Source organism: Tursiops truncatus, chromosome 8 (genome assembly GCF_011762595.2).
Source record: "Tursiops truncatus isolate mTurTru1 chromosome 8, mTurTru1.mat.Y, whole genome shotgun sequence".
Taxonomy (NCBI): domain Eukaryota; kingdom Metazoa; phylum Chordata; class Mammalia; order Artiodactyla; family Delphinidae; genus Tursiops; species Tursiops truncatus.
Window position 1 is genome coordinate 23,888,812 of NC_047041.1, and position 23,592 is coordinate 23,912,403.

At 40.3% G+C, this 23,592-nt stretch overlaps 1 protein-coding gene across 6 annotated transcripts in view; it reads left to right on the forward strand.

Annotated features, from left to right (window-relative positions):
- Positions 1 to 1,923: 1,923 nt before the first annotated feature.
- POGLUT3 (protein O-glucosyltransferase 3) overlaps positions 1,924 to 23,592 on the forward strand; it is a 105,530-nt gene continuing 83,861 nt past the window's right edge. For 2 of the 6 annotated variants that reach the window (XM_019941933.3, XM_019941934.3), the window contains exon 1: positions 1,953 to 2,186. In XM_019941933.3, the coding sequence (XP_019797492.1) occupies positions 2,068 to 2,186 (119 nt within the window). In that variant the 5' untranslated portion in view covers positions 1,953 to 2,067. Of the gene's footprint in view, positions 2,187 to 23,592 lie in introns of all 6 variants that reach the window. The other 4 variants (XM_073808239.1, XM_073808240.1, XM_073808245.1 and 1 more) reach the window with 3 other exon arrangements.

The following is a 23,592-nucleotide window of genomic DNA, read 5'->3' on the forward strand; positions in this document are numbered from 1 at the left end:
TTGATCTGATGAAGCTATTTTTGTGTGCAAAGTGAAGCCAAAAGAAGCAAAATGTTTTCTGAAAAAGGCTGGATAATTTTTTTTTCAATCCTATCAATCTTTAATGCATTTAAGTGCTGAGGAATCATTCAGTGGAAATGGACAGAGTTCTGTTATAACAGTTTTACTCAATTTTTTTTTTGGATGACCACAACAAAAGCAACAATGATTGCAATTACCAAACACGAAACACACTCATACTATGTCATAATATTGACATTCAATCCAGTAATCCTCCACTGTAACAGCTCCTTTACTTTGCAGTGAAAATTGATTTGTATATTTTTTGCCTCTGAGTCCTTGTGGGATTTTTTTTTAATTCAAACAGAAAGTCACAAAAATTATAATCATCTTCATCAGTTCACTCAGTCCCATGTAATTAATTTTTTTTATCTTGATCTTTGGTTAGCACTTTATGAATTCATCAGTTTTCTATTAGAGTTCTGAAAATGCTTATTCATTCAGTTCAGCAGTATGGTCAGTTACCAGAAACCTGTCTTTTCCATGAATTCCTTGAGGATAGAAACCCTTTTATAGGAACATTTTTGCAAAAGCATCAGAGTATACCCAGAACTGTCTGTAAATGACAAAAGACTTTAAAATGACCATGGTTAAAGATTTGATGAAAGTTCATAATAATGCAATTGACAAGAAAATTTAGTTATTTCTGAGTTATACATTTTAAAGTATGGATAATTTTTTAAATGTATATTTATAAATATATTTAGAAATTTCCATCATATCTTGGAATAGTACTTTCTAGGGAAAGCTATTTCTGTGGTTTCATAAGATTGCATTCTACCTTAGAGGATTAGGTGTTTTAAAGTGGCACTTTTTTTTTTTAATTTATTTATTTTATTTATTTATTTTTGGCTGTGTTGGGTCTTCGTTGCTGGGCACGGGCTTTCTCTGGTTGCAGCGAGCGGGGTCTACTCTCCATTGTGGTGCACGGGCTTCTCATTGTGGTGGCTTCTCTTGTTGTGGAGCACGGGCTCTAGGCACGCGGGCTTCCGTAGTTGTGGCACGTGGGCTAAGTAGCTGTGGCTCGCGGGATCTAGAGCTCAGGCTCAGTAGTTGTGGCGCACGGGCTTAGTTGCTCCGCGGCATGTGGGATCTTCCCGGACCACGGCTCGAACTCGTGTCCCCTGCATTGGCAGGCGGACTCCCAACCACTGCACCACCAAGGAAGCCCCTAAAGTGGCACTTTTATTACTTCCCTGAAACAATTTATTAAGAAGATTATCAAATCTTATAGAAAACTACAAACAGGTGCTTTTTACCATCCTTTGGTCATGTCTTCTGTTAAAATACCATAAACGGCTTTGTGTTTGTTTGATTTTTCTAAAGTCCGAGAATGCCTTCTGTGGACAATGAATTGGGGGTATCTGAGGGATGGGAGACTCGACAAATAATTTATTTCCAAGAATACACTAAATTCAGCCTTGGGGCCTGGTCCGCCTACAGCCAGCTGTATAGTAAATTCAATCCTTCCGGGTCTTTCTAATAGGCTAACCCTTTTGCCAGTTCCAAAGCTCCTAAGCGCAATTCTATTTCCTATAAGCTCTTCTTTGGAAAGGAGGATTAGTCGTGAAACTGTCTCCCTTTCACTCCTGCTAGTCAAGTTCAAGTTTTGTGGGCAAACAACAGCCAAAATAAATACGCTAGAGCCAATACTGAAGCCTCTGCCTCACGAGCAAAATTACGTAGGATCGTCAACAAGTCTGATAGGGGGTGGGGGAGGGAAGGGAGGAGCGTGGAAGGGGCCGCCCCTTTGGAATGGGATTGGTTCCCTCTCTCCCTTCAGCCGTTCATTTTGCATCTCGGTTGGATAGGCTGAGAGAAATATGTCATTGAGAGCCCTGTAGGTGTGGGCTGTTCCCTAGGTTTGTGGTTTTAGATTTTCAAACGGGAGGACTTATCATTGGCTATAGGATCAAGTTCCTGAAACTGGTCTTCTATAGCTTGAAAAATGTCATTGTAACAGGAAGCGCCAAGAGCTTAAGTGTTAATTCACACACAGTAGAGGATATGACGAAAGTTCCTCAGGGGTTTGATTTCAGTTTCCTAAATGAAGAAGAAGCCAGGAAGATCCTTCAGGTGCTGGAAAGAAATGAGGAGCTACAGAGGGCAGAGAAGGACAGGATCAGGTACCGAGCTAATTCCTTTTTCCCCTGGGTCTGGGCCACAGTGGGGGGCGTCCGCGGCGTCCCCCGAGCCCGGCGTGAGTGGAGGAAGGGGTCGAGCTTTTGTGGGGCACCTGTCCGAGGCTCGGGGACGCTCAGCGTTCGTCCGGAGCGCGCGGCCCGGCAGGGGGAAATCTGCAGTGAGTCTCTCTTGAGAACGTTGGGAGGCGCTGCTGGTGCAGACACGGCCTTCCGGGCAGGCTGGACTGCGAGCTCAGGTCCCGCAGCGTAGGGCGCGCCCCTGCCCTCGCCGCGCGGGAGCGTGCCTTGGCGCGTTTCTTCTCAGAGTGGATCCTGCGCTGCGGCTCCGGCCCCAGACCGGGACACGTGGGCGGCAATCGCCGCAGGGGGTCCAGGCTGGGTGGCGGATCTCTCAGGTGTCTCCTAGGCTGCCACGTGGCGCGGGCCAGGTGGGCCCATGAAACGGGGTGGGGAGCGCAGTCTTGCCCGCGCGCATCCACGTGCTTACAGAGGCCTCCGGGTCGTCCACTCTCGCCCAACACACTCTTCCTCTGCCCCAGAGAAACCTCCCTCTCCATCCGACGCGGGCCGTCAGCGAGGCCCGGGAGAGCTGGCACCTCACTGGAGGCCAAGTGTTTCCCACCCCAAGGGCTGGAGTTCGAGGAACTTGCCAAATTGTGTGGAGTGAACCCAGCTGGGACTGGGCCGCGTGGGGTGTCTAGAATGGTTCGATCCCCTTGTGTGTGGCGCTTGGGGAAGAAGTTGCTGCGGAATTTCCCCCTTGACCTTACTGTACAGTGTTGGAGGTGAGGGATTAGTTACCAGGAAATGAAATCCAGAGATCATTGCCTGAGATGTAAAGTAACCAGTTTTTCTGCTGGGGAAGTGTGGGATAAGTCTTGGAATGAATTAAAGACTTTCTCACCAATCCTGGAATAAACCCACCCAAGGCCTCCAGTGGACTGTGGAAGAAAATTTAGGGCATCACTCTCAGACCAGAAAGTGTGGCACTGATGGAATTTAGAAAGCCATTTTGTTTGTGAACAACTTCTTGGTGATCTAGGTTCTATGTTTCCACTTCCTTCCAGGCATCCTACTTACCCCTCACCCCCCAAACCCCCAGGGAAAAAACCTCCAAAGATACTCTTCACATAGGGAAACCCTAGCTGGTTTTGTAGAAGCGATTAAAACACACTGGGCCCAAAACCCTGTCTTCTCTCCCCACCCCCTACCCCCCAGATATGACTCTTGTGGGGAGAAGTGAATATTTGAAGTTTGAGGATGTGTATTTCACGCCATCATACTCTGCCTTTAGAAAAATAGGCTCCATAATTTCTTCAAACTATGAAGAAATATGCCCTCGTGAGCACAGTATGTCCACACCCACATACACCCAGGAGCATGTGCCCACACGTATGCACGTGCAGTGTACACAGGCACACCCAATGTTGGGAAGCAGAGCTTTAGAACTGCATGCTTGCCTTGTTGTGTTTTCTCTATAGCAGCTCATGGTGCCTGTGGCAGCTGACTTTAGGGGGAACTACACTTAGATGGCAAAGGCCATTGGGCTAGGCCTTAGAAGGAAGGCTAAAACACATTTTCTGATTTCATGGCACTCATATCCTAACTGGAGCATCAGCAAAAAAAGCCATAATGCTAAGACAAAGATCAATACTGTTATGATAGGAATATTGGCATTATCAGAGAGGAAATTTAAAATAATTAAGATTATTTACTCAGGCACAACATTTTTTTCTGCTTTGTTTTTTAAAAAATCTGTTTAATAAAGGTCTGAAGCAGAGAAAAAAAATCAATACTGTTAACTATTAAACAAACTTTGAAAAATAATTACCCCAGCAATTTTTTAAATGTCACCACTAAAGTATACAAATAATTTAAGGAAAGCAGACACTTGAGCCAAATGCTCAAGGCAATTATTTCTAGTACTTTATTTTCCCCTGGTTGATTCCTGTGTCTCACTATCAAATACCTGTCCCTGGATAGCAGTCTCCATGGGATTGCTCTGCTCACCAGCTCACATGCGTTGGTTTTAGAAGCAGATACTGGCATGCAGAAAAGTCCTGAGATGACATGCCAACTTAGCTCTTCTGTTCATTTTTGATCATCGTATTTTCCTAATCAAGTCAAGACACGTGACTTATAAATCAAGAGTATTATTTGAGAAAAAATACAACAGTGCTAAGAGACTCTCAGAGGTCTTTTTACTATACTGAGAAACAGTCTTCAGATCTCTTAATTAGGACAAAAAGGGAAGGCACTGGCCTCCCTGGTGGCGCAGTGGTTGAGAGTCCACCTGCTGATGCAGGGGACACGGGTTCGTGCCCCGGTCCGGGAAGATCCCACATGCCGCGGAGCGGCTAGGCCGCTGAGCCTGAGCCTCTGGAGCCTGTGCTCCGCAGCGGGAGAGGCCACAACAGTGAGAGGCCCGTGTACAAAAAAAAAAAAAAAAAAAAAGGGAAGGGACTAAATGCAGAAGCTTGGAAGGTTTGCCGGTTAGGGCCTATCTGTGATAGGCTTGAGCTGTCTACAAGACAACTAAGAAGAAGTATCCTACAGTTAGAAATATAGAACTACAGTATCATGCAAGGCCAGAGGTGTCCAGAGGTGGATGTTAATGGCACAGAACTAGTTGAGTTCACCATGCAGGAGACCATAGCCCCACCTGTAGAAATGAGCTTCCCCCGATCTTCCTTCATCAGTACCAGAACTCTTTGGCCCCAGCTTACTGGGAAAGTATTCACATTAAATATTATAATGTTTCCAATATATGAAGAGTTTATTCAGATTTTTAAGAAAAACACCAAGATTCATACTGATGAATAAGCAAAGATAGAAAGAAATCATTCACACTAGAAGATATCAAAACAGTAAACAAAACATATGGGAAAATGTTCACCCTAACAGTAAAAAAAAAAGAAAAAAGAAAAAATCAAAGTAACCTCAAGATATCATACTGCACCTTTAAAAATAACTAAAAAGACTTGGTGAGGGTTGAAGTGAAATGGATAGATTCTGTATATTGTTAGTGGTATTGTAAGTTGAATATCATCCTTTTGGTGAACAATACTGCAACACCTGTGAAGATATGACTTGCCCTTGACCCAGTTATCCAATTCTTGAATGTTACTCATTAGTCGGAGATTGAGGTGGAGAAAATGACCACACCAACATTTATTAAGTGCTGCCTTTTTAAGTAATAATAGTAATTACTGTGATAATAATAATTGCTAACATTTATTGGTCCCTTACTGTATACTAGGCACTGTATTAAACATGTTGTATATTTTTAATTAATCCTCTCAATAACCTCGTTAGGTACACACTTTAATTTCCATTCCACAGAGAAGGAAACAGCTTAAAAATGTTGAGTATCTTGTTCAAGTTAAGCAGCAGAGCTAGAATTCAAATCCAGATCCATCTCAAAATTATTTTACCCATCAGCATTGACTAATCCTCACAACCATCCCTTGGGGTGAGTATTATTAATGACTTTGTACAGAAGAGAAACTGAAATTTAGCAAGGTTAAGGAACTTGCCCAAGGTCACACAGCTCGTAAGTGGCAGAACTAGAATTTGAACCCAAATCTATCTGGCTCTAAAAACCTGTATTCTTTCCACTATACCATATTTTTCCCTGAGGAAACAATTTAGTAGAGGAAAAACAAGACATATACTCTCAGATATTGCAGTGTTACCTATAATAGCAAAATAGTGGAAAATTTCAAATCTAAGTAAAAGTCCAGTCATTACAAAGGACAATTATGAAGACATCATTATGTCCCATCCAATATGATATTTTAGTTCTATATTTCTGACTACCTTGGTTTTGTAGACACCTCAAGCTTGTCATGGATGCAGCTGTGGAAAAATGTGTACGAGGCACTGTTCTGTGAAAAAGCAGAACACAAAATAGTGCTTATGTTATTATTTCAGTTTCTTCTGGACATCTGGGCATGTGCATAGCAACTAGAAGAAAATAGCAAAAATCTGTGCTTCTCCTTTCCGTGAATCTCTAGGGCCTGCTGCAGCTCTTGGCCCATGGTGAACAGTCAGTAAATGTTTGCTGAAAGGCATGGGCTTGCCCTGACAGCTGGGGGCTGGGCTCTCCTGCCCTCAAACCCAACACTGCCAAGATGGGATATCAGACCTGGGGGTAAGGATGCTTGGTAGTCTGGGCAGGAATGCCGGACACATGCTTCCTCCTAAGGCTCTGGGAAGGCAGATGAGGGGAAAGATGTAGGATTTCATGGCTAAGAGGAGAGGGAGACCTGGGTCACAAAGGTTTCTGTCTGTATAGGCCCCCTATAAATACTTGATGAAGGAATTAATGGTCTGCACTGGCTGCAGTCAGAGGCTTCTGCTGTCCCAACTTCTCTTCCCATTTCTCAGTCTCTGTTTGTTTCACCTTCTTCTCATCCCTCAATACCCTCTGCCCAGTTACATGGGATTTCTCCCTCCTTTGAACCCTGTAATGGACTATAATCACTCTGTTACATTTATCCTCTTCTGTCCTGTCAGTCTGGGATCTGAGCTACAGAAATTCTCTGAGAGCCAGTTAAAGAAATGGAAATACTTAAATTATAATCTGTCAGTTACGCTTCTTTTTGGATTGTGGAAAGGATTTTGCCTGGAAGTATTCACTTGGTCGTGACTTTTTAAGCCATGTACAGTCTGTGGTTTTAGCTACAGTGAAGAAAAATGGCTGAGAGTTTGAATCACGATTGGCGGGTGAAAAATTTCCCCTTACTACTTCTATCACATCTTGGAGGAAATATATATGTGTGTGTGTATACATATATATACACAAATACTATAGATAGATGGATAGATAGATAGATGGAATAAAATCTGAAAAGCATCTTACTTTTTACAAGTCTTTGAAAAACACAACTACCTACCTATAACCCCCACCACCCCCATCTCATAAGTGTGACTGAAATAGAAAGTACCAAGAGATTATATCAACTAGTCAAGCTCACAGAAGAGATATCAATAAATCAAAAATGTTTATTTTTCCTATTGCAGAAAACTTATAAAGTATAAGATGTTACAGCACCAGGTGTACTTAAGTTGAAAAATGGCATGTCTAGATTTAGACTATCTTTGCTCAGTGGCAAGATTGCAGCCCAGGAGAGTTTTCTAGAACTTAGCTGTTTCGATTGATTTACACTAGTGTACTTGAGCTGTGCCTCAGTCCTGAGGGGGACTATGCATATCAAAGTAGTGAAGTGATCCGTAGCTGCTGGAAACTGCAACATCCTGCGGAGATTAAAAACAAGATACACAAGTCTCCTGTCTCTCATAGGCTTTCTGCCTGCCCTCTCCTCTTCCAGCTGGTGAAATTTGCCTCTGGCTAGGATAGACTTTCAAGAAACTTTGGATGCTTATTTATTGGGCATCTACTCTGTGCCAGACACTGTGTTGGCCCTGAGGATACAGCAAAGAAATTCTGCCCCAAATGGCTTTAGTCTATGAAAGTTTTTGGTTGGTGGTTAAGTCCTCTAAGATGAAGACTTCGTACAAATGTAGCTTGCCCTCATGGAGCCCTGCGTGGCTGGGGAAGGGACTGTGAGAACTGCCTGGAGGTCACAAGAGTGCCCTATAGGCTGGAGTGTTCTGATAATATAACAAGGAATGGGATCAATATCATGGATCTCTGAGGCGTCTGCACTTTTCAGTAACATCCAATTTAGTTAATTCCTTTAAACTGAGGGGAGAGCTTTCTCTCAGACAAATTCTCCCGGCTAGTTACTCCTTGGATTGGTCTCCAAGGAGACCAAAAACAGATCAGCACATACACAGTGAGTCAGTACAGCCTTGGCACCTGGGAAGGGAATCATCATCAAAGGAGAACCAGCATTGGTGTCCCAGGAAGGGAGGCATTTAATCTTTACTTTTAACATGGACATTCTTTACTTCTGGTCACTGTGCCCTTTTCTTTAATAATTAAAGCAGATGTACAATGTATGTACACACAGGCTGTTTTAGTTAGCACAAAATTCAAGTTTACTCATGTATAAGCCAGAATGACTTCCCTGTACCTCAATATGTGAAATTTTCTTTTATTGCTGTTTTTTTTTTAAAAAAGCATATATGTATTTTGTAAGGATATACTGTAAACTATTAAGATGGTTATCTCTTGGATGTGATATTTAAAGGAACTCTAACCATTTTACTATTATTTTATTCCTTAAAATTATCACGGATTATTTTTTAATGATTATTTCTTTTGATAATAAAGAAATGCAAAATAACTCTTTTTCCTTCATAAATATAACTTTTAAAATATTTGTCTTAAAAATATCTGAATATTTTTCTGCCCTTTTCTTTATAATGTTTTATACATTTTGTAATGTTAATGTATTTATGGGTAAGTTGGTTTCTCTGCATCAATCTCAAGTTCTTTGTGGTCAAGGATTATCTTAGGGATGGAGAGCCTCACACACCTAGTAGGTACGCAGTTCCTAATTAAGTGGACTTTAACTTACTTCTGTGAGGGAGTACAAAATGAGGGAAGGATAGATCTGGGGAAACCATATGAAGGACAAAGAAGGTCAGATTAAGGTTAATCAGAAAATATTCTTCTTCCTGTTAGCACATTTGGGTTTTAAAACTGAGAACGAGTTGGCTAAGAGCCTTGCTAAAGCAATTCAGGTCCGTTTTTCTGCAGTTAGTTACTGCACAGGCCATAATATTGAGGGTCTAGGTTCACTTCACTCTCCTGCTCAGGAATATTTCCTTATTGGCGTTGCCAATAGCCCTAATTAAAGGCTGTACTCAAAATATCAACTTGGCATACCACAGGAGCCAGCTTCCTCATTCCTCTGTGTGTTAGACTTTCTAATGATGAAAGAGGAAATCAGGGGCTACAGTGACCACCAAACTCCCCACTTCCCAAAGAAAAGTTGTGGTGTTTTATATTTATATCAAGTTTGCCTTGGTTTCAATTTTAAAACAATGCATTTAATGGTAGTTGAAGGAGGGAAGGGTCTGATCTGGTGTGGGGAGAGAGTAACCTGGCAACCACTGCTCTGTTCTTCAGATCTGCTGAAAAGATCTGTCCTCCAGGTATCAAGAAGGGCCATGCTCCCTCTGAAGGCACTTGGGAAGAATCTGTTCCAGGCCTCTCCTAACTTCTGGTAGTTCCTGGGGTGGTGGCAGTGTAACTCCAGTCTTCACATGGCATTCTCCCTGTGTGCATGTCTGCCTCTGCTGTCCAAATTTTGCCTTTTCCATAAGGACACCAATCATACTGAACTAGAGCCCACCCTAATGGCCTCATTTTATCTTGATTACCTTTGTAAAGACCCTATCCCCAAAAAAGGTCATGTTCTGAGGTACGAGGGGTTAGGACTCCAACATATCTTTTTTGGAGGACACAATTTAATACATAACAGTAAGGCTGGTTCAATGTTTTTAAATAAATTACTGTAAACCACTATATCAACAGTCTAAAGAAGAAAAACACATGATCATATCAGTTGATGCAGAAAAAGCCAAGATAAAACCTCTTGGCAAGGAAGAAATAGAACCTAATAAAAGGTATCTACAAAAAACTTACAGCTAACATCATATCTAATGGTGAAAGACTGCTTTTCCTTTAAGATTGAGAACAAGACAAGGATGTACAATCAATCCTTCCGTTCCTATTTAACATCATACTTGAGGTCCTAGCAAGGCAAAGAAATGAAAGGTATACATATCAGAAAGGAAGAAATAAAACTATCACTATTTGCAGATGACATGATTGTCTACAAAGAAAATCTCCCCAAAAACCTATCAAAAAAATCCTAGAACTAATAAGTGAATTTAGCAAGGTGGTAGAATACAAGATTAATACACAAAAATCTACTGTGTTTCCATATAATAACAATGAACAGTTAAAAATCTAATTTTTAAAAAATTTTATGAAAAAACAAAGGAACTGAGTAGACAAAACAATTTTGAAAAAAAGAAGAAAATTGAAAGAATCACACTACTTGATTTTAAGACTTACTATAACATCACAGTAATCAAGCTATCATAGTAGTTGTGAAGGGAAAAACATATAGTTTGATGGAACAGAATGTAGTCCAGAAATAGACCCCCAAAATATAGCCAATTGATTTTTTTACAAAGGTATGAAAGCAGTTCAATGAAGGATAGTCTTTTCAACAAAACGTGTTGGGATATTTGGGCACAAGGCTAGAAACATTTTCATCACCCCAAAATTAAACATTAAATAGTTACTCTTCGAAAGACAGATACCATATTATATCACTTATATGTGGAATGTAAAATTTGACACAAATGAACTTATCTACGAAACAGAAACAGACTCACAGACATAGAGAACAGACTTGTGGTTGGTTGCCAAGAGGGAGGGGGTGGGGGAGGGATGGATTGGGAGTTTGATATTAGCAGATGCAAACTATTATATATAGAATGGATAAACAAGGTCCTACTGTATAGCACAGGCAACTATATTCAATATCCTGTGATAAACCATAATGAAAAAATATGAAAAAGAATATATATGTGTGTGTATGTATATATATATATATATATATATATATATATATATAACTGAATCACTTTCCTGTACAGCAGAAATTAACCCAACACTGTAAATCTACTCTACTTCAATAAAATAAATTTTTTTAAAAGTTACTCTTCATTCCTGCCTCCCTCCAATGCTGGCAACCACCAATCAGCTTTCTGTCTATATGTATCTACCTATTCTGAATATTTCATATAAATGGAACCTTTCATATAATACATAACCTTTTGTGTCTGCTTTACTTAGCATAATGTTTTGAGGTTTATCTACTTTGTAGCATGTGTCTGTACTTCATTCTTTTTTATGATTGAATGATATTGCATTGTATGTACATACCACAATTTGTTTATCCATTCTTCATAAACATTTGGGTTGTTTCCACCTTTTGGCTATTGTGAATAGTGTTGCTATGAATATTTATCTACAAGGGTTTTGAGTACCTGTTCCCAGTTCTTTGGGGTATATACCCAAGAGTGGAATTACTGTGACATTTGGTAATTCTGGGTTTAACTTTCTAGGAATCATCAAAACTGTTTTCATCCACACTCACTTTCATATAATTGTGACTGTACTGTGTATATTTTTGTTTGTGTAATATCTGACATAAAAATAACCCCTTCAAATTAAAGACTCTTAGTCAACATTATTTTTTGTGGCTGCATACTATTCTGCTATATGCATTTTATAATTTAATTAATCATTCCAGTATTTTAGGTTCTTCAGTTTTCTCTTATTCTTTTTGTTTCTCATTGCTATTGTTAACGAGTCCAAGCTCATACTGCTTGCTGCACTACAGGCCAATAAATTGAGAGACAAGTTGTTGGGGCAAGGAATAGTGACTTTATTTGGAAAGCCAGCAGACCAGGAAGAGGTGGACTAGTGTCCCAAAGAACCATCTCACCCAAGTTAGAATTCAGCCTTCTTTTATACTAAAAGGGGAGGGGATGTGGCTGGTTGTTGCAAACTTCTTGGTGCCAGAATTCTTTGTTCTTGCAACTGTCCATTTAGGTCTGGTCACGATGTTCTTGAGAATGGGCTATCCTGTATATTTCAGGCTCTAGGCAACATTCTTGTACAAAAGGTTCAGAACCAGCATGACTAAGCACTGGCAACAGAGCACACAGGTTAGAGCTAAAGGAATAGATTCAATATGGAGTCAGGTTTGTTCTTCTCTGTTACACTATGTTAAATAACACCAGGACAAACATTTGTGCTTACATCCTTAATTCAATTTAAACTGTGTCCCTAAGGTAAATTTCAAAATGTAGAATCATTATTTTATAATATAAATACTTGCTAAATTCATGATACCTGTTACCAACTTGCTCTTCAAAAATGTTCTACCGAACACTGACTTGACTTGCAGCGGAAAGCCTCCTATTTTACCATACCCTTCCCAGCCCTGGATCGTATTATTATTATTATTATGTTTAATCTTTGCTAATTTTGTAGGCTAAAATATTCTTATAATAGATTTATCAATAATTTCTGACACTGTGGTTATAATAAATTTGAACTTTTTTCATATGTTTACTATTTATTTACATTTCATGATTTATGAATTCTCTATACCTTTGCCCATTTATATTTCAGAATTTATATTCAGAATGCTTGTTGTCACAAATAACAGATCTAATCATGGCTTTAATGACTTGGGAATAAAGTTTTCTGACATAAACAAGATATCTAGAAGTAGGCGACTGCTAGCTGGTTTAGTGGTTTAGGATGTCAGGTTGGTGTCTTTGCAATGAAAAATGGCTGCAACTGCCCCAAACATTACATCCATGTTCAAGGCAGGGAGAGAGGGGATAGGGTGGAGCCAACTGCATCTGTCCCCTTTATTATGAAAGTAAAAGCTTTGCCAAATGCTATCCCAGCACACTTCCCCTTATGTCTCATTGACCAGAACCAGGTCATAAAGCCACCCTTTGCTGCAAGGGAATTGAGAAATCAAGTAATAGGATTTAAATGTTAGGCTTAAATCATTCGTGATCCATCCCCTGGGGCTGCACACTTTGCTGCCCACAGCAAAACCAAAAAGGAGGGGAACTAGGGGGAACGGATTCTAGAAGGCAAAGAGCACTATCTGACACAGAGTCTCAGTGTGTTTTGGGTTTTTTATTGCTTTATATATTTCTCTATACATTAAGGAAATTGACTTTTATCCTACTTATTACAAATATATTTCCCAGATTTCAGTTTGCACTTAACTGCTATTTATCTGAGAAAAGGCTTTTTTTTTCCTATTTATATAATGTACTAAGTTTAAATTTTTTTGTTTGTTTTTTAGATTAAAAAGTTCTTCCATTTAGAAATTAGATCGACATTTACCTCTAGTTTTTAAAATCTTTTTGAAAATTTAACTTTTTAATTGATCAGATATGTATTTTACCTATAAGGTAGGTTAATTATATAAATTGATTTTTTTCCCAAATAACTAGCAAATTGTCCTGGTACCACTTATTTCCATCTACTTCTAGGGCCCATGGTTATTCCTTTTAGAGAAAGGACTATGGGACAAAAAAACAATATCAACAACAGCAAAGAATTGATGAGGCAAATGCTGCAACATCAGCTTTCATGAAACTTAAGAAGGAAATTGCAAGGAAAAGGCTTTAGTACTGAGAAGTGTGATTGTTTGTTATACGTTTATCAGTGCACATAGTTAATGGATCGTGTTTCAGTTTCCTTCCTCTTTCCATTTTCTATGACAGGTAGCAAACCTAATTGAGAGTAGACCTCAATTATCTCATCCTGAGATATCCATCAAGTGACCTGGTTGTCATTTAGATCTGGTTCTTTTCCTAGTCAAACAAATACCTTATTAGGGGGGTATAAGTTTTTAACTTACAACAAAATTAATTTGCTTTAAAAGGATAACTGATTAACAGGATTACTAGACAAACAAGCAAACAAAATTAAAATCACATATGTTTTGAGTTTAATGTTTACCATTCACAGGGGAACAGGTAAAACTCTTCAGGAGATCATTGCTTATCACTCAGGGTCACACCAGGAAAACAGAAACTACTGGGTATTTAAAACAGAGTGTAGTGCCGTGAATTGGTTAGTTACATGGTGATTAAAAAAAGGGAGAGAAAACAATCAGGGGACAGTGAGGCTGACCAGAGATTGGCAGCTGCAGGGAGCCTGGAGGCAGTGGTGCACTGATAACTGGTACTCCTAGAGAAAAAGCCTTGATTTGTAGCATTGGCTAATTTCAAGCTAGAAACAGTTTAACAAACAGCTTGTAAAATTCCTGAATATTTACAATCTGCTCTTGTAAACCAGTACAAGCCAGCTGTAGCACACCACTGGTTAGAGAGGAAAAGGGAGCAGGTGGTGTTAGCCAAGCCCTACAGGCTAGGGTCCCCCACGAGAAACTGGGACCATGGCAGGCCTGTCTGGGGATTTGGAGACGTGGGAGAGACAGTCACTGCCAGAAGTTCTGCATGAGGCAGAGAGAGGGAAGAGGAGAAATACCCTGACTTTTCCCTTCCAGCCCTCCAGTCTTTTGCCAGTGTCTGGCTGAAGCCAGCTGGAAGCATCTAACTGGTAGTGAGAGCCTGGGAAATGCAGCTTACAGGGGTCATCTCCCAGCAGCACAGAGCAGAGCGGGGAAGGGACAGTTTCTTGTCCTCTTTTCCCTTCCATCCCTGTTGTTTTCTTCTGTCGTCCTTTAGATTCTACTTTTTCTCACTGCCCAGTCTTACATTGCTAAGGCTTTGCTTCCCTGCCAGAAAATTGTCTTGAGTTTTCTTTCCAGTTATCCTATACTTATTGTTCCTGCTCACTCTGCTCTTTCACAGTTTCTGTCTCTTGCTTCAGCACCTTTTGGGAGTGGCCCTATTCTGCTCTTGCTTCTCTGTGCTGCTGCTTCTCCCCACCTTTCTGGGTATTCTTCCTATGCCATGGTCAGCCTCCAACATGCTCAGGTTAGTCAGGGTCTTTGGGTGGAGAGGAAGAGTCTCACTCAGGACACTTTAGATGGAGAGGGCTTTGCAGAAAGGTTACCTGTGGACTGAATCTGGAATTTGAAGGACTTGGGAAACCAAGACAACTCTAGGGACCAGCTACTCTGCTTGCCTGGCACAGCCCACACTGTTCTTCTCCTAGGATGCCTTTGATTCCCTCACTTCATGCTGCGGCATATTTCAACTGGCTGACTCTTTATACATTCTCTGGTCTGATTCTGGTGCTCATGGCCATTATGCCAGGTCACCTGATGCCTCTCTAGCCAGCCTGTGAATGGGCTGCCCTAGGATAAGGCATCCAATCTGTAGCACCTCCTAGGGAAAACTTATTGCTGGATATTCTAAGTGGGGGCCGTAGACCATCCAGTTCAGCTCAAGATGATATAATATTGACTTGGCAGGCACTGAGATTCACCTGTCCAGGAGGGGGTTGCACTTGGGTTCTTTGTACTCACACTGTCTCTCCTTTCTGTATGCCTACCTGTGCACTAAGATACATTTGATCTGTCTCCTTGGCTTCTGTGATGACAAGTCTTGGACTGCAGGCTCTGCAAAGACAGAGATTCTCAACCCTGGTTGAAATGACAACTACCTGAGGAACTCTCAAAATGCCCGATTCCATGCCCCACCCTGACACTCCAGCCAAATTGGTCTGTGATCAGGTTGGGCATGGGTGTTTTTTTAAAGCTCCCAGATGACCTAATATGCAGTAAGGGATCCCATCTTGGTTGCCTGGACATTGGATTGTGACTTCGCTTGTCACATCTTTCCTATAGGCCACTCCTTTACATGAGTTGAGGGACTGTTGATTTCTCAGGAAACCCTATGGTTTGGGAAGGGAAAGCCTAGAGTGCTAGTGAAGGACAGTCTGAGAGGAATATGCCTGACACAAATGTAGAAAGCCTTGTTTCTAGTACTTTCCCACTTCAGAATTTCTTGGCAGGATCAAAAAGACCTTCTGCCCCTGGAGCTGTGTAGTCTGACAACTGTAAAAATTGCTTTTCACTTTTTGTTGCTTTTATTTTGTTTTACTGCCCTCTTAGTGTGGTTACACATAAACACAAATGCTGTAATATCCAGGAGCTTATTACATCCTGGCTGTGAACTCGCTTCCTTGAACCAAATTCTAGTCATAGGTTCTTCACATTGGCTGTTGAGTGGTTATGTTCAACGTGAGGAAACAGGACATAGCTAAAGAAGGACAACATGGAAGCCCAAAGAGTTTCTGAAAGGGTAAAGCAGCCTGGTTTCACTACAAGTTGGTCAAAAGAAAGAGAAAGGAATTAGATGTCTTTCTTTGATGATTCTGTGATTATTCAGGAATATGTGATTGGTGACTTTTTAAATATATGCAGTACTTTAAAGCTTACCATGTTCACTGGATCCTCTCAAATATCCTTTAAAGTAGAAACAGCAGATATTATTTTCTTATTTTCCCAGATGAGATATTATTATCCTTATTTTTCTCTTTTCTCAAAATACCTCAAGACCATAGTAACGACCAAGGGTGGATGTGAGACTAGAACACAGGACTCTGGGCCCTGTGGCACTTGTGCAGCATGTCCTGTTGCTGTACGGGTGAACCGATCCAGACACTAAGCGATGGAGGTGTGTGGAAATGTGTGGATTCAAAGGGAAGTTAATACCTGAGCTTTAAGAGAGTTAAATAACAGTTGAGAGAATGTGTGAATTGTGATCATAGATTGCTATGATGTGTGTGGGTCAGCTTGGGACCCCTGTGATCTCCGTCAGCCTCACCCCTACAGCCACACCAGATAAACTCACAGTCTAGGTGAGACTCAAGTGCTGTCCATGTGACACAGCTTCACAACAAGATCCCCTTTTTCTGAGGCCGACCACTTGCTGTTCTGCAGCCCCTCATGAGCTTCCCGGAGGTGCTGCTGTGATACAGGCAGGAGTGACCATGGGGCCAAGGAGTGGTGCAGATAGAATCCTCAAAGGCTCCCAGGGAGCCTGAGGAAAGTCCTAGGGGTCTTAAATAAATCCCCTAAAAAGGCAGCATTCTGATTTAAAATGCATCAGAGCCCAGATGGCAACAAAGGTTTTTCTTTTCTTTTCTTTTTTTTTTACATCTTTATTGGAGTATAATTGCTTTACAATGGTGTGTTAGTTTCTGCTGTATAACAAATTGAATCAGTTATACATATACATATGTTCCTATATCTCTTCCCTCTTGCATCTCCCTCGCTCCCACCTTCCCTATCCCACCCCTCCAGGCGGTCACAAAGCACCGAGCTGATCTCCCTGTGCTGTGCAGCTGCTTCCCACTAGCTATCTACCTTACATTTGGTAGTGTATATATGTCCATGCCTCTCTCTCGCTTTGTCACAGCTTACCCTTCCCCCTCCCCATGTCCTCAAGTCCATTCTCTAGTAGGTCTGTGTCCTTATTCCTGTCTTACCCCTAAGTTCTTCATGACATTTTTTTTTCTTAACTTCCATATATATGTGCTAGCATACAGTATTTATCTTTCTCTTTCTGACTTACTTCACTCTGTATGACAGACTCTAGGTCTATCCACCTCACTACAAATAGCTCAGTTTCGTTTCTTTTTATGGCTGACTAATATTCCATTATATATATATGTGCCACATCTTCTTTATCCATTCATCCGATGACGGACACTTAGGTTGTTTCCATCTCCGGGCTATTGTAAATAGAGCTGCAATGAACATTTTGGTACATGACTCTTTTTGAATTATGGTTTTCTCAGGGTATATGCCCAGTAGTGGGATTGCTGGGTCATATGGTAGTTCTATTTGTAGTTTTGTAAGGAACCTCCATACTGTTCTCCATAGTGGCTGTACCAATTCACATTCCCACCAGCAGTGCAAGAGTGTTCCCTTTTCTCCACACCTTCTCCAGCATTTATTGTTTCTAGATTTTTTGATGATGGCCATTCTGACTGGTGTGAGATGATATCTCATTGTAGTTTTGATTTGCATTTCTCTAATGATTAATGATGTTGAGCATTCTTACATGTGTTTGTTGGCAGTCTGTGTATCTTCTTTGGAGAAATGTCTATTTAGGTCCTCTGCCCCTTTTTAGATTGGGTTGTTTGTTTTCTTGTTATTGAGCTGCATGAGCTGCTTCTAAATTTTGGAGATTAATCCTTTGTCAGTTGCTTCATTTGCAAATATTTTCTCCCATTCTGAGGTTCTCTTTGGGTCTTGTTTATGGTTTCCTTTGCTGTGCAAAAGCTTTGAAGTTTCATTAGGTCCCATTTGTTTATTTTTGTTTTTATTTCCATTTCTCTAGGAGGTGGGTCAAAAAGGAGCTTTCTGTGATTTATGTATGTCATAGAGTGTTCTGCCTGTGTTTTCCTCTAAGAGTTTGATAGTTTCTGGCCTTACATTTAGGTCTTTAATCCATTTTGAGCTTATTTTTGTGTATGGTGTTAGGGAGTGATCTAATCTCATACTTTTACATGTACCTGTCCAGTTTTCCCAGCACCACTTATTGAAGAGGCTGTCCTTTCTCCACTGTACATTCCTGCTTCCCTTATCAAAGATAAGGTGACCATATGTGCGTGGGTTTATCTCTGGGTTTTCTATCCTGTTCTATTGATCTATTTTTCTGTTATTGTGCCAGTACCATACTGTCTTGATTACTGTAGCTTTGTAGTATAGTCTGAAGTCAGGGAGCCTGATTCCTCCAGCTCCGTTTTTCATTCTCAAGATTGCTTTGGCTATTCGGGGTCTTTTGTGTTTCCATGCAAATTGTGAAATTTTTTGTTCTAGTTCTGTGAAAAATGCCAGTGGTAGTTTGATAGGGATCACATTGAATCTGCAGATTTCTTTGGGTAGTAGAGTCATTTTCACAATGTTGATTCTTCCAATCCAAGAATATGGTATATCTCTCCATCTATTTGTATCATTTTTAATTTCTTTCATCAGTGTCTTATAATTTTCTGCATACAGGTCTTTTATCTGCTAAGGTAGGTTTATTCCTAGATATTTTATTCTTTTTGTTGCAGTGGTAAATAGGAGTGTTTTCTTGATTTCACTTTCATAATTTTCATCATTAGTGTATAGGAATGCCAGAGATTTCTATGCATTAATTTTGTATCCTGCTACTTTACCAAATTCATTGATTAACTCTAGTAGTTTTCTGGTAGCATCTTTAGGATTCTCTATGTATAGTATCATGTCATCTGCAAACAGTGACAGCTTTACTTCTTCTTTTCCAATTTGTATTCCTTTTATTTCCTTTTCTTCTCTGATTGCTGTGGCTAAAACTTCCAAAACTATGTTGAATAAGAGTGGTGAGAGTGGGCAACCTTGTCTTCTTCCCGATCTTAGTGGGAATGGTTTCAGTTTTTCACCATTGAGGATGATGTTGGCTGTGGGTTTGTCATATATGACCTTTATTATGTTGAGGAAAGTTCCTTCTATGCCTACTTTCTGCAGGATTTTTATCATAAATGGGTGTTGAATTTTGTTGAAAGCTTTCTCTGCACCTATTCAGATGATCATATGGTTTTTCTCCTTCAATTTGTTGATATGGTTTATCATTGATTGATTTGCGTATATTGAAGAATCCTTGCATTCCTGGAATAAACCCCACTTGATCATGGTGTATGATCCTTTTCATGTGCTGTTGGATTCTGTTTGCTAGTATTTTGTTGAGGATTTTTGCATCTATGTTCATCAGTGATATTGGCCTGTAGTTTTATTTCTTTGTGACATCCTTGTCTGGTTTTGGTATCAAGGTGATGGTGGCCTCGTAGAATGAGTTTGGGAGTGTTCCTCCCTCTGCTATATTTTGGAAGAGTTTGAGACGGAGAGGTGTTAGCTCTTCTCTAAACGTTTGATAGAATTCGCCTGTGAAACCATCTGGTCCTGGGCTTTTGTTTGTTGGAAGATTCTTCGTCACAGTTTCAATTTCAGTGCTTGTGATTGGTATGTTGATTTTTTTCTATTTCTTCCTGATTCAGTCTTGGCACGTTGTGCATTTCTAAGAATTTTTCCATTTATTCCAGGTTGTCCATTTTATTGGCATAGAGTTGCTTGTAGTAATCTCTCATGATCTTTTGTATTTCTGCAGTGTCAGTTGTTACTTCTCCTTTTTCATATCTAATTCTATTGATTTGAGTCTCCTCCCTTTTTTTCTTGATGAGTCTGGCTAATGGTTTATCAATTTTGTTTATCTTCTCAAAGAACCAGCTTTTAGTTTTATGGATCTTTGCTATCATTTCCTTCATTTCTTTTTCATTTATTTCTGATCTGATTTTTATGATTTCTTTCCTTCTGCTAAATTTGGGGGTTTTTGTTCTTCTTTCTCTAATTGGTTTAGGTGCAAGGTTAGGTTGTTTATTCGAGATGTTTCCTGTTTCTTAAGGTAGGATTGTATTGCTATAAACTTCCCGCTTAGAACTGTTTTTGCCGCATCCCATAGGTTTTGGGCCGTCGTGTCTCCATTGTCATTTGTTTCTAGGTATGTTTTAATTTCCTCTTTGATTTCTTCAGTGATCACTTCGTTATTAAGTAGGGTCTTGTTTAGCCTCCATGTGTTTGTGTTTTTCACAGATCTTTTCCTGTAATTGATATCTAGTCTCATAGCATTGTGGTCAGAAAAGATACTTGATACAATTTCATTTCTTAAATTTACCAAGGCTTGACTTGTGACCCAAGTTATGATCTATCCTGGGGAATGTTCCACGAGCACTTGAGAAAAATGTGTATTCTGTTGTTTTTAGATGGAATGTCCTCTAAATATCAATTAAGTCCATTTTGTTTAATGTATCATTTAAAGTTTGTGTATCCTTATTTATTTTTATTTTGGATGATCTGTCCATTGTTGAAAGTGGGGTGCTAAAGTCCCCTACTATGAATGTGTTACTGTCGATTTCCCCTTTACTGGCTGTTAGTATTTGCCTTATGTATTGAGGTGCTCCTATGTTGGGTGCATAAATATTTACAATTGTTATATCTTCTTCTTGGATCGATCCCTTGATCATTATGTAGTGTCATTCTTTGTCTCTTCTAATAGTCTTTATTTTAAAGTCTATTTTGTCTGATATGAGAATTGCTACTCCAGCTTTCTTTTGGTTTCCATTTGCATGGAATATCTTTTTCCATCCCCTCACTTTCAGTCTGTATGTGTCTCTAGGTCTGAAGTGGGTCTCTTGTAGACAGCATATATATGGATCTTGTTTTTGTATCCATTCAGCCAGTCTGTGTCTTTTGGTTGGAGCATTTAATTCATTTACATTTAAGGTAGTTATCGATATGTACGTTCCTATTCCCATTTTCTTAATTGTTTTGGGTTTGTTACTATAGGTCTTTTCCTTCGCTTGTGTTTCTTGCCTAGAGAAGATCCTTTAGCATTTGTTGTAAAGCTGGTTTGGTGGTGCTGACGTCTCTCAGCTTTTGCTTGTCTGTAAAGCTTTTAATTTCTCCATCAAATCTGAATGAGATCCTTGCTGGGTAGAGTAATCTTGGTTGCAGGTTTTTCTCCTTCATCACTTTAAATATGTCCTGCCGTTTCCTTCTGGCTTGCAGATTTTCTGCTGAAAGATCAGCTGTTAACCTTATGGGGATTCCCTTGTGTGTTATTTGTTGTTTTTCCCTTCCTGCTTTTAATATGTTTTATTTAATTTTTGACAGCTTGATTAATATGTGTCTTGGCGTATTTCCTGTATGGGGCTCTCTGTGCTCCCTGGACTTGATTAACTATTTCCTTTCCCATATTAGGGATGTTTTCAACTATAATCTTTTCAAATATTTTCACAGTCCCTTTCTTTTTCTCTTCTTCTTCTGGAACCCCTATAATTCGAATGTTGGTGCATTTAATGTTGTCTCACAGGTCTCTGAGACTGTCCTCAGTTCTTTCCATTCTTTTTTCTTCGTTCTGCTCTACAGTAGTTATTTCCACTATTTTATCTTCCAGGTCACTTATCCGTTCTTCTGCCTCAGTTATTCTGCTATTGTTCCCATCTAGAGTATTTTTAATTTCATTTATTGTGTTGTTCATTGTTGTTTGTTTCATCTTTAGTTCTTCTAGGTCCTTGTTAAATATTTCTTGCATTTTCTCTATTCTATTTCCAAGATTTTGGATATCTTTACTATCAGTATTCTGAATTCTTTTTCGGGTAGACTGCCTATTTCCTCTTCATTTGTTAGGTCTGGTGGGTTTTTATCTTGCTCCTTCATCTGCTGTGTGTTTTTCTGTCTTCTCATTTTGCTTATCTTACTGTTTTTGGGGTCTCCTTTTTGCAGGCTGCAGGTTCGTAGTTCCCGTTGTTTTTGGTGTCTGTCCCCAGTGGCTAAGTTTGGTTCAGTGGGTTGTGTAGGCTTCCTGGTGAAGGGGACTAGTGCCTGTGTTCTGGTGGATGATGCTTGATCTTGTCTTTCTGCTGGGCAGGTCCACGTCTGGTGGTGTGTTTTGGGGTGTCTGTGGACTTAATATGATTTTAGGCAGCCTCTCTGCTAATGGGTGGGGTTGTGTTCCTGTCTTGCTAGTTGTTTGGCATAGTGTGTCCAGCACTGTAGCTTGCTGGTCGTTGAGTGAAGCTGGGTACTGGTGTTGAGATGGAGATCTCTGGGAGATTTTCGCCATTTGATATTATGTGGAGCTGGGAGGTCTCTTTTGGACCAGTGTCCTGAAGTTGGCTCTCCCACCTCAGAGGCACAGCACTGAGTCCTGGCTGCAGCACCAAGAGCCTTTCATCCACACGGTTCAGAATAAAAGGGAGAAAAAGTAGAAAGATAGAATTAGTAGAAGTAGAAAGAAAGAAAGAAAGAAAGAAAGAAAGAAAGAAAGAAAGAAAGAAAGAAAGAAAGAAAAAGGAAGAAAGAAGGGAGGGAGGGAGGAAGGAAGGAGGGAAGGAAGGAAAAAAAGAAAGAAGATAAAGTAAAATAAAATAAAGTAATATAAAATATAATAAAGTTATTAAACTAAAAAATAGTTATTAAGAAAAAAATTAACAACAACAAAAAAAAAAGCGGACGGCTGGAACCCTAGGACAAATGGTGGAAGCAAAGCTATACAGACAAAGTCTCACACAGAAGCATACACATACACACTCACAAAAAGAGGAAATGGGGAAAAAATCATAAATCTTGCTCGCAAAGTCCACCTCCTCAATTTGGGATGATTCGTTGTCTAAAGGAGGGAAGGAAGGAAGGAAAGAAAGAAGATAAAGTAAAATAAAATAAAGTATTAAAATAAATAATTATTAAGAAAAAAATTAAAAAAAAAAACGGACAGATAGAACCCTAGGACAAACGGTGAAAGCAAAGCTATACAGACAAAATCTCACACAGAATCATACACATACATACTCACAAAAAGAGGAAAAGGGAAAGAAATAATCCATCATACTCCCAAAGTCCACCTCCTCAATTTGGGATGATTCGTTGTCTATTCATGTATTCCACAGATGCAGGGTACATCAAGTTGATTGTGGAGCTTTAATCCGCTGCTTCTGAGGCTGCTGGGAGAGATTTCCCTTTCTCTTCTTTGTTCTCACAGCTCCCAGGGGCTCAGCTTTGGATTTGGCCCCGCCTCTGCGTGTAGGTCGCTGGAGGGGGTCTGTTCTTTGCTCAGACAGGACAGGGTTAAAGGAGCAGCTGCTTCAGGGACTCTGGCTCACTCAGGCCGGGGGGAGGGAGGGGTGCAGCAGAGGCCGCCGTGACATTGCACCAGCCTGAGGCGCGCCGTGCGTTCTTCCGGGGAAGCTGTCCTTGGATCCCGGGACCCTGGCAGTGGCGGGCTGCACAGGCTCCCCGGAAGGGAGGTGTGGAGAGTGACCTGTGCTCGCACATAGGCTTCTTGGTGGCGGCAGCAGCAGCCTTAGCGTCTCATGCCCGTCTCTGGGGTCCGCGCTTTTAGCCGTGGCTCGCGCACGCCT